This window comes from Bos indicus, chromosome 1 (genome assembly GCF_029378745.1).
Source record: "Bos indicus isolate NIAB-ARS_2022 breed Sahiwal x Tharparkar chromosome 1, NIAB-ARS_B.indTharparkar_mat_pri_1.0, whole genome shotgun sequence".
Lineage (NCBI taxonomy): Eukaryota > Metazoa > Chordata > Mammalia > Artiodactyla > Bovidae > Bos > Bos indicus.
In genome coordinates, this window is record NC_091760.1 from 135,546,915 (window position 1) to 135,559,103 (window position 12,189).

At 36.2% G+C, this 12,189-nt stretch overlaps 1 protein-coding gene across 2 annotated transcripts in view; it reads left to right on the forward strand.

The window, feature by feature from the left end:
• RYK (receptor like tyrosine kinase) overlaps nucleotides 1-12,189 on the forward strand; it is a 108,863-nt gene that overhangs the window by 62,499 nt on the left and 34,175 nt on the right. For both annotated transcript variants that reach the window (XM_070794608.1, XM_070794613.1), the window contains exons 10-11: nucleotides 4,117-4,186; nucleotides 11,639-11,771. In XM_070794608.1, the coding sequence (XP_070650709.1) occupies nucleotides 4,117-4,186; nucleotides 11,639-11,771 (203 nt within the window). The remainder of the gene's footprint in view (nucleotides 1-4,116; nucleotides 4,187-11,638; nucleotides 11,772-12,189) is intronic.

Consider the following 12,189-nt stretch of genomic DNA (forward strand, 5'->3'; position numbering starts at 1 on the left):
ACAGAAACTTAATGGATATGCTAATATAAATTTCCAGAGATTGAAATTAGGAATCTGAATTTCACACATTGAATATTGTGAAATTGAATTCCATAAAATAAATTAATTAATTTGAGGTTAATTAAGTTCTTATTTTCTTTTGTAACTTCTTAGAAATAAGTAGGCTTTTTAAAAATCATTTTGTTCTTTCTTGAAACTTTTAGAATGTAAATTATTGTGTAGTCTTCTTTTCAAATACATTCATTTTGAGTTAGACCTTTCAGTATTTAAAGTTAAAAGGCTAGGGCCAAACTAGGTAAAGAATCCAGGAAAGTGGTTTTTCCTTACTAAATGTATAAAATTATTTTCCCTCAAAGTTTTCTTAGCTCATTATCCAGCTCAAGTGTCCCTTGCTTAATAGAATGCTTATCAAAGTTAAGAACTTGAAAAATTATGCAAAACATGACACTGTGAAATTTACTTCTTATTTTACTTGGATCTCTGTACTAGCTGGCAGGAAGATAAACTCTTACCAATTAGGTGCAGACCTCCAACTATTACTAGTTTTAAATTCTAAAAAATCCTTCCAGCCCCCAAATACTGATAGTTCTGACCATAATTTCATTAAAAATTATTTATATTACAAAAAGAGTAAAAAAGACATATCCTGCCATTTACTGAATGATCCTAAATTTTAAACAGTTTCTAAACAACTAAAATTTATTTCAACAGACATTGGGGTAAAGTGATTTTTCCAAAGTAGCAAGTGTTTCAAGTCCTTGGGTTTGTGTCTACCCATTTTGTATACCTACAGAAGTTTTAAGTGAAGCCATCTGGAGTGATTCCATGGGTTAGTCTTGGAAGTAAGTGAAATTAATAATTTCTCAGCTTTGCCAGCTCCACTTTTAAGGAATGTGTATGTAATCACGGTGCTTGTGTTTAGTGGTCTGGATTTTACTGATGGTTCAACATTTTCCTAGGTAGGACTGGGAGCTGGATGTTGGCTTTTCCAGTCTTTGTATCTTCTTCTCCCTCCTACTGGATTGATCATAAGATGTGTAAATTATTTTTTTTTTTTTACTGTTGACATACATTATTGGTTTCTTTGAAATTATTTTTAAAGATATACTCTTGACTTTGTTTTTAGTATCTAAAAACCATTTTAAAAAATTAAAATTCATTTTCAGTTACATAATGAAAATATACTATTCACTTAATGGAAATGTTCTTTTCAAACAGGAAAGAACATCCTCTATTCTATTAAGATAGAGGAATCCTTATAGATTTGTACAAATATTTGATGGCTTTGGATTCTTTTGAAGGTGAAAGGTATTAATAAATTGCATTATTGTGTTTTATTTCTAAAACATTGAACTAAAAGCCAATTTTAGTTCTTTTTGTTACCTGGAGAGAAAACCATGAGTTCAGAAGCTAAAAATAAAATGGAATAATCCTACTAATTTTGACTAGTATATGAAAATTAAATCTTTTTATACTAATGTAGTGGTAGTTCTTTTTGTTTGTCTAGCTACATAGAGGTAAGAAGGAAACAATAAAATGCACCACAGTCTCTTGTGGGCATTCTTTTCTAGTTTGTTTGTAAAGTTAGAAAATTTAAACGGGACAGAAAAGTACAAAATATAGCTCTCCTACCTCTAAAAGTAGCCACCCTAAAGAATTTCTTATGACTCTTTACCAGTAAGAAGAAAAACATCCAAATATATCTAATTTTCAAAAACCATTTTTTATAATAATTTTTATTGGAGTATAGATGATTCACAGTGTTGTGTTAGTTTCTGCTGTGTAGCAGAGTGAGTTAGTTATACATACACATATGTCCACCGTTTTCGCTTCTTTTCCCATATATGTAGGTCATTACACAGTACTGATTTGAGTTCCCTGTGCTATACAGTAAGTTTCTGTTAGTTATTTTATATATAATAGTGTGTGTAAGTCAATGGTTTATCCCTCTTTCCCTTCCCCCCTTAGTAACCATAAGTTTGTTTTCTACGTCTGTGACTCTATTTCTGTTTTGTAAAGAGGTTTATTTGTATGATTTTTTTTAGATTCCACCTTATCATGTGATATTAGCCTTTCTCTGTCTGACTTAATTCACTCTGTATGACTGACTCTAGGTCCGTCTTCATTGCTGCAAATGGTGTTATTTCATACTTTTTTATGGCTGAGTAATATTCCATGTATATATGTACCACATCTTTATCCATTCCTCTGTTGATGGACATCCAAATAAATTTGATTTTGTAATATAGCTGATCCCATAAACATAGTTTTTTACCTTGCTTTTAAAATTTAATGTATCTTGTAAATATTCCTGTGTCAGTGCATGTAAGTCTGATTTTTAAAATTAAGATATCTGCCTAATGTTCTTGCATGCTAACATGTAACTAGGTCTCTGTTGATGGGCACTTTGGTTTTTGGTTGTTTTGAGTTTTTTGCTGTTACAACTGAACAGTATTCTTGTTAAGTTATGTATAGATGAGTTTTTGTGAGTAGACTTTTAGCAGTGGGATTGATGATGGTACATAGTATATGTATTTAAAAATTTTGTTAAGATGTTGCTTCCTCTACCTAACCAAGATGCTGTTCATCTTGTGCCTGTTTCCTTACACTCTTGCCCAAACTGGCAGGTAGCTGACTTTTTTGTCTCTTCCAATCTTAAGAGGAAAATGGCATCTCCTAGTTTAATTTGCTGATGACTCAGACCATAAAGAATCCCCCTGCAATACAGGAGACCCGGGTTCAATCCCTAGGTTGGGCAGATCCCCTGGAGAAGGGAATGGCTACCCACTCCCTTGAGAATTCTTGCCTTGAGAATTTCCATGGACAGAGGAGCCTGGCGGGCTACAGTCTGTGGGATCGCAAAGAGTCACACAACTGAGTGACTTTCACAGTTTAATTTGCATTTCTTTATTTAGGAATGAGGCACAAAATCCTTTTTTAATTTTGCTGATTCTTTATGTTTCTTTTTTAAGTAAACTGTTTATATCCTTTGCCTATTTTTCAATTTTTTTTTTCCCTGTTGTATGAACTCTAAGGGGAGGAAATTGGCACAGAGTCAGACACGACTGGAGTGACTTAGCAGCAGCAGCAGCAGCAGCATGCCTTATGTGTTACAGATATTTATCCAGCCTATTACTTTCTCTACTTTGTTTGTGAAACCTTATTTAATTTCAGCTTTATGTAGTCAAGCTTATCCTTACTGGCATTTGTAAATATTAACCTTGTCAGTGAGATTCTATGTACTACAATAGAATTTTAGGCTAGACCTGTTTAGATTTACCTAAAACTTTTAATGGAAATTTACCATATAGTCTGTTATTCAGTCAGTAAGTCACATCTGACTTTTTGTGACCCCATGGACTATAGCGCTCCAGGCTCCTCTGTGTACCACTCTCTCCTGGAGTTGGCTCAAATTCATCTTGATCAAAATTCCAGCAGGTTTTTCTCATAGAAATAGAAAAACTGATGCTAAAATTAATGTGGAAATGTTAAAGATAAAAAAACAGCCAGAATAATCTTGAAAGAAAACAAATTTGGAGAATTTACACTATATTTGATTTTCAGATATAGTAGAAAGCTACAGTAATCAAGAGAAGTGTTATATAGACAAGATCGATGGAACAGATTCAGTTCAGTTCAGTTGCTCTGTTGTGTCTGACACTCTGCAACACCATGAAATGCAGCACGACAGGCTTCCCTGTCCTTCATTATCTTCCAGAGTTTGCTCAAATTCATGTCCATTGGGTCAGTGATCCCATCCAACCGTCTCATCTTCTGCAGCCCCCTTCTTCTCTTGCCTTTAATCTTTCCCAGCATCAAGATCTTTTCCAGTCAGTCAGCTCTTCATATCAGGTGGCCAAAGTATTGGAGCTTCAGCTTCAGCAACAGTCCTTCCAGTGATTATTCAGAGTTAATTTCCTTTAGGATTGACTGGTTTGATCTCCTTGAAGTCCAAGGGACTCTCAAGAGTCCTCTTTAGCACCACAATTCAAAAGCATCAGTTCTTTGGCTCTCAGCCTTCTTTGAGATAGTTCCTTATTAATATCAGAAAATATTGGTGTCATAAGTGTAATATTATCATACCATATATGACAATATTTTTTTCTTTATATACAGATCAAGCTTCTGAAATTCAGGTGACAATGATGCTCACCGAAAGTTGTAAGCTCCGAGGTCTTCATCACAGGTGAGAGGAGAAACCACTCAGCATTTAAGTATTAAATACACTTAATATATTATAACATAGTATGCTACGTTTTTAAAAAATGTTGTAATGTTTTCTTAATTGAAAGCCTTTTTGGAATAGCTTAATTTTATTCCTAAATATAAAAATGAAATGCATGCTCATTGCACAAAATTTAAAAACATAATAAAATGTAAAGAAAAGTATATAAGCCCACATCTAGATAATTATAGCTGAGCTTTCAGGAAAAGGCTTATATTTATGTGTATATCTCCCTTTAAAAAGTAGGCTAATGATATACGTATGCTAAAAACATATTTGTTAGGAAATTTTGCGCATATAGAGCAGGGGTCCCCAGGCCTGTTAGGAACTGGGCTGCACAGCAGGAAGTGAATGGTGGGTGATCTAGCAAAGCTTCATCTCCCGCTCCCCGTTGCTCGGTTTACCACCTGAATCCCCCCGCCCCTGCCGCATCTGTGGATAAATTGTCTTTTACAAATCCAGTCCCTGGTACCAAACAGGTTGGGGACCTCCAATGTAGAGTACCAAAGACCAGAATATAAACACCAGTAAGCCCGCAGCTTACATTCATTGATAGTTTACATTTTGCCGTTTGTGCTGTGCATGTGTATGTATCATTCATTTATTTAGATACATATAGCTAGATAGGTAGTTGTGATTGTGGAAATATTTTAAACTAAATTGGATATCTCAGCACTTCTAATGCATTTCCAGCATGCATTTTTCCAAAACGTTGAGAATATTTTCCTACAAAATCACAATACTATTATCTTTAATAAGGTTAGCATCCTTCTTTATAGCAAAACAATGTGTCTAACTTTTCATGTAAGTAACTATAGATTCATATCCATATTTAAAAAGACTACTTATAGTTCATTAAATGGTGCATCAAATTTTATTTAACCAGACTCTTATCATTAGTTTTCAGTATGATTTTTTTAAAAGATACATATAGTTCTATTATATGAAGAACTTTTTTTAAAAGCTTGATAGCAGTCCTTTTCAAGAGCTATAACAAGATATTCTAACTTCTGAGCCAAAAAGGGCATAATTATAGTATCACATTATGTAGTGGTATCAGTGTTTGGGCAAGGTGTTTGTTGTTTTAAAGCACTGTACAGAGTCAGTTTAATTTGTGTGCCTACTGGAAGTTTGGTCACATATGTTTGAAAAATGGGAGGGTGACCATCCTTATTGGAAGATATTTATAGACTTCTAGGAAAAAATAAAGTAATATATGTAAAAGGCATTATACAGTGTAATTTTTGTGTACTTTGAGCAGTTACTTGATCTGCAAAAAAAATGACTGTGCAGTTTTATTTTTGAATTTTATTTATACTTCAATTCATATTCAAAAGAATTTGAGGACCTAAAAAGGCAGCTATAGTAAGATCAAAAAAATGGTAATGAAAACGAAACTGAGGTTTTTGGCATTGTGATGCTGGAAAAGCCAACAATAAGGAGACAAAGCAACTCTTAGCTTCTGGGCAAGCAAGGCTGAAGGAAGTATTAAAATTTGTTAAATCTCAGTATTAGAAGAGAAGGAAATGTATATGTTTCCTGGTGGAGAAAAGATTTTCTGGCTTCATACTCTGAGACAAATGTCTCATTAGGTTTATCATATATTTTGGACATTGATTAAGTTAATGAACATTGAAAATAAAGCAGCCAGAGACTTTTGAGAAAAATTGACCACACAGTAATGGAGGGCTAAAAATGTCCTTTTGAAGGATTAAAAGTCGTGTACTTTTAAGAATATTAACTTCCATTGGCCTGATTCACTGATTTAGTCTAAGAATAGAACTCATTTGAAGAGGAATGGATAGATAACTCATTCCTTAGATTATATTTTCTGAAAAAAGCTACATTTTATTTCCTCTGAGTAACAAGATAAGAACTGGGTAATGATGACCCGGGAAATGTTCTTGTTGACAGTGTTGGGAGTACTTGATTTATCATGCTGACCCTCGGAGGAAGAAGCAAAATGTTAAATACTAGTGTATAATATTAACCTAATACTTAGGTGCTTAGCTAGTATTCTTACCCTGATGAAAGATCTACACCACATCAGCACAAAAGTGGGTGGCAGGGATAAAAATAGACAAAGCTAGAATTTTCTCATGAAGCAGTTTTATATCCATGGTAGCCCAAAAATGCTTTGGCTGAAAAATGTTCAGAGCAAGCATTTGTAGCATTTTCTCAGGCAGCTTTAAGCTACAGGATTTTCCAGCATCCAACTAGGATGAATTAGTAGCCACAAGATACCCTCTGGAGAAGGAAGTGGCACCCCATTCCAGTATTCTTGCCTGGAGAATCCTGTGGACAGAGGAGCCTGGTGGGCTGCTGTTCATGGGGTCACACAGAGTCGGACATGATTGAAGTGACTTAGCAAGATACCCTTAGATGGTGGAATGGGATGACTTACTGAATTAGTGATATTTGTTACTGAACATTCAGTGATTAGGAACAGTCTTCTAAAGATAGGTTATGGTTTGATCCTGATTAATTTTTCTTTCCAGTCATAAAGTGATACCAGGACTCCTAGGTTTTAAATTAGCAAAACTCATTGTTAATATGTAGAATGTATATGGTTCTTTCTGCTCATTGTAGGAATTTATTTCATTTATAAGGGGACTAGGGTCTACATTTCTTTTTGACCCCTAAATTAGAGGTACCAAGGGAACATTTCATGCAAAGATGGGCACAATAAAGGACAGAAATGTCATGGACCTAACAGAAGCAGAAGATATTAAGAGGTGGCAAGAATACATAGAAGAACTATACAAAAAAGATCTTCATGACTCAGATAACCACAAAGGTGTGATCACTCACCTAGAGCCAGACATCTTGGAATGTGAAGTCAAATGCTGAGAATGCTGAGAAAACTCAGCAGTGGCCACAGGACTGGGTAAGGTCAGTTTTCATTCTGGTCACAAAGAACGGCAATGCCAAAGAATGTTCAAACTACTGCACGATTGCAGTCATCTCACATGCTAGCAAAGTGATGCTCAAAATTCTCCAAGCCAGTCATCAACAGTACATGAACCGTAAACTTCCAGATGTTCAGGCTGGATTTAGAAAAGTCAGAGGAACTAGAGATCAAATTGCCAAGATCCATTGGATCATCGAAAAAGCAAGAGAGTTCCAGAAAAACATCTACTTTTGCTTCATTGATTAAACCAAAGCCTTTGACTGTGTAGATCACAACAAGCTTGGGAGAATTCTTCAAGAGATGGGAATACCAGACCACCTGACCTGCCTCCTGAGAAATCTGTATGCAGGTAAAGAAGCAACAGTTAGAACCAGACATGGAACAATAGACTGGTTCCAAATAGGAAAAGGAGTACGTCAAGGCTGTATATTGTCACCCTGCTTATTTAACTTATACGCAGAGTACATCATGCGAAATGCTGGGCTGAATGAAGCACAAGCTGGAATCAAGATTGCTGGGAGAAATATCAATAACCTCAGATATAGAAATGACACCACCCTTATGGCAGAAAGTGAAGAAGAACTAAAGAGCCTCTTGATGAAAGTGAAAGAGGAGAGTGGAAAAGCTGGCTTGAAACTCAGCATTCAGAAAACGAAGATCATGGCATCTGGTCCCATCACTTCATGGCAAATAGATGGAGAAACAATGGAAACAGCGGCAGACTTTATTTTCTTGGGCTCCAATATCACTGCAGATGGTGACTGCAGCCATGAAATTAAAAGACTTGCTCCTTGGGAGAAGCTGTCACCAACCTAGACAGCATATTAAAAAGCAGAGACATTACCTTGCTGACAAAGGTCTGTCTAGCAAAGCTATGGTTTTTCTAGCAGTCATGTATGGATGTGAGAGTTGGACTATAAAGAAAGCTGAGCACCGAAGAATTGTTGCTTTTAAACTATGGTGTTGTAGAAGACTCTTGAGAGTCCCTTGGACTGCAAGAAGATCAAACCAGTCCATCCTGAAGGAGATCAGTCCTGTCCATCCTGAAGAAGATCAGTCCTGGTTCTTCATTGGAAGGACTGATGCTGAGGCTGAAGCTCCAATACTTTGGCCACCTGATGTGAAGGACTGACTCATTGGAAAAGACCCTGATGCTGGGAAAGGTTGAAGGCAGGAGGAGAAGGGGATGACAGAGGATGAGATGGTCGGATGGCATCACCAACTTGATGGACATGAGTTTGAGCACTCCAGGAGTTGGTGATGGACAGGGAATCTTGGTGTGCTGCAGTCCATAGCGTTGCAAAGAGTCAGACACACCTGAGCGACTGAACTGAACTGTCTAGACTGCTCGTGGCTATGTGTGTGCATTTGTTTATTCATTGTTTTGTTCTCCTGTATTAAGTGCCCATTTTGCACTTGGAACACTGCCAGGCATGAGGGTTAAAAATGAGATAATGATCTTCAGTAATCAGATTATAGAATTTATCAAGCAAATTCAATATACTCAGCAACAAATGACGCCTGGTTTCTGATTTTACCTTTTTTAAAAAACTAGATGTGTAATTCATCATATTTACTTCATTATTTACCTTCTATGATTAAGAGTTGTAAAGGACTGAAATATTTTAAAGCATTTTGAAATTCTGTTCACTCCTTTTTCCAGTGGAATTTTTGAGAATAATTTTTATTGTAAGTTAAAATAGCTGTATAAATAAAAGATAGCTATCAGTTTACTTAAATTCCATTAGGACTGCTTCATAAAAAGTACTTGAGCTATTTTTCTTGTGGTTTGACCCTCCATTGGCCCAAGAGTGCCTGATGGTAGGCACTTTGCTGAATGCCTCTCGACTCTCACGCTGCAGGCCCACTCGGCAAGACGGAGAATTGTACTAGTTCTTGTCTCTACTCCCCCCGGAACCTACCTTTCCGTTATACACCTGCTTCTGCTCCCATCCACTCTTTTTATAGATCCCAGACCTTCCTCTTTATCATCCTTCCCTTTATAAACTGGGAAAAATGAAGAGCAGCCATCTGTTGTTTGAAAGAATTTTGTGCAGCGTGTTATTTCTCCTGGAGGGCTTTTAAATCAAGAATAAATGCTTTGATCTCATCCAGCAAACTTACTGTGCTTGAGTCAGATTCCTTTAACTCTGCTTAGTGAATTTCAGTCATGAGCAAAGGAGCAGAAAAATAATTTTGAAAGTTAAAGAGATTGAACAGCTCTTCACATACCTCTGAAGTCATAGTAGGTTCACTTAAACCTGAGTGCACACCTGTTCATCATTTTTTCCACTTTTATTGATAAATAATTGACATATCACTGTATAAGTTTCAAACATAAAGCATGATGGTTTGATTTATATATATTGTGAAATGATTACTGCAGTACATTCAGCTAACATTATCTTCTTATATAGATACAATAAAAGGGAAAGTAAGAATAAAGGAAAAAAGTTTCCTCCTTGTGATGAGAGCTCTTAGGTTTACTCTCTTAACCACTTTCCTGTACATTTCTACAGCAGTGTTAGCTGTAGTCATCAGGTTGGCTCAGAGGGTAAAGTGTCTGCCTGCAATGCAGGAGACCCGAGTTCAATCCCTGGGTTGGGAAGATCCCCTGGAGAAGGAAATGGTAACCCACTCCAGTATTCTTGCCTGGAGAATCCCATGGACAGAGGAGCCTAGTGGGATACAGTCCACGGGGTCGCAAAGAGTCGGACACGACTGAGTGACTTCACTTCAGTACTTATAATGAGAAGTCCTTGCCTTTGGATCACCTCTCTCCAATCCTCCTGCTGCAGTTATTTTAGGATGTATGGGACTTGGTGTGAAAAGAATCTCTGTCTTGCTTCCCTGGTAGGGAATATCCAGTGATCCAGGGGAAAACAGGGTTTTAGAATCAGATGAAGACTTGACTTTTTCCTTCATGTGCTTGCAGTTGTTCTTGGCAGATAACCTTATCACTTACCCCTGCATGGATTACCTCCTCTGTAAAGTGGAACTAATCATCGCTGCCACTCCCAGGCTGTAATACAAGCAAGAAGCCTTACAGAGAGGTTACCACATACAAGTTTACTGATCTAGTCTTCATTTTCCTGGTTCCTCAGGATCAGTGCTTTCCGTCTTAGTAGCTCCTGCACAGCAGAAGGGGGGCCCATAGCTTTCACTTGTGCACTGTTAGGCCAAAATTGTGTGACTGCGGTTTTAATAAATATATACTCAATTGAAACAACTTAGGAAATACAGAAAAGCAAGGTAGGAATAATCTAAAGTCCCACAACTCAGACAACAACTCTTAGCACATTTCTGTGCAGAGTTTTGTTATTTCTCTACTATATTTGTAATTATCCTGCAAACGTGTGAATTTTGTATCTTGCTTTCCTATAATGTAAGCTTTTACTCATATTCTCATAGCATCTCTTTGTGACTACTTGTTTTGTATACTAGCCTATTATTTGGCTGTACTTTCTTACTTTTGGACAGTCATGTTGTTTGCAACTTTTTAGTAATAATCCTGCATTAACAATCCTTGTTCATATAGCTTTATGTTAAATAATGTTTCCTTATTTATATGCTTAGAGACAATTTTCTAAGTTAAGGAGGAGAAGTGTTTTTAAGGTTGTCATTTGGTGTTATTTTTTAGATATTTATTAAATGCTTATTTCTGTGACACAGAATACAAAGCATTGGGTATTTTAAAAAATTCACTTTCGTTTTTGCCATCTAGGAATTTTCAGCTTAGTGGGGGAAATGAAGTATTAATAATTATGTAAAAAGTTATGTAACTTTGGGAAAAATTATTTCCAGTACCAGTGGAAGAGATGTCACTAGGCATAGGATGTATGTATTTATGTCTGCCCTGGAGATTTTAAAAGGAACAAGTTTTTTGTTTTTTTTTTTTTAATTACATGCTTGGCTTTTTGCATATCACAGCAACTTTGTATGGTTGGGGGTGTCCCTATGTTAGAGATGTGGAAACTAAGGCCAAGAAAGATGATCACACAGACAGTAAATGGTAAATTTAGGATTTAGAAATCTCATGTGAACTGCTAAGAACTCTTTGGCTTTGTGAGATAGTTTTAGGCTCTTGATTATCATTCTTTTCTGTAGACTGCATTGGGGCCCTTTTTTTTTTTAAGTGTTGCTAATGAACCAACTAAGCTATTATCATATGCTCATGATCAAGTCATTTTTTGGGTCTCTCTCTGATTACCCTTTAGAATAACGATTTAGTCTGGCTAGAGTAGTATCTTAGAAGAATCTAGTCCACAGGAAATAGCTTTTGAGTTTTTTCCCTATCAAGAAAGTGGATACATGGGAAGCATTAAAGTCTATTCCAAAAGAGCTTTATAATTTTACAATTTAAATGGTTATATATTTTTAAATAAGTTTGAGATTTTCTTGTTTTCTTTTAGGTTATCTTTATTTTACTACTTTTAATTAAAAATAGCCCCCTGAAGTTTCAGATTTCACTTGTGTTCTCCTGATTTCTTATTATTTTATAGAAATCTTCTTCCTATTACCAATGTGTGTATAGAAGAAGGAGAAAAGCCCATGGTGATATTGCCTTACATGAATTGGGGGAATCTTAAATTGTTTTTACGGCAGTGCAAATTAGTAGAGGCCAATAATCCGCAGGTGAGAAAAATTTGCCCAAATACCAATTATTTGCCAGTAGCTTCTAAATATCTTTGAAAGTAGATGTTAACATACAAACTGTTTAGAAGACTGCAAAAAGAAACTCACACTGAACCAGAAGGTGTTGCTAACCTGTTGATTTAGAGGAAGATGGTTTGTGATTCTTGTCTTGAGGCTGGTGCTGAAGGTTTCCCATTGTGTGTTATTCATAACCACCTCAGACCCTCTGTAACACCATCTCAGTCATTTTCCTGATAATTCTTTGAAGGTACTTGCACTAGATCTTCCTTTTAGAAATGAAAATAGACCTTACAGAGGTCGTACTCCCCCCAAAATCTGGTGATAGCCAGAGGTATACATTGTGGGGAATAAGGTGATAACCAGGATTTCCAACAAGTTGTTGGAGGCTGTGTCCCTC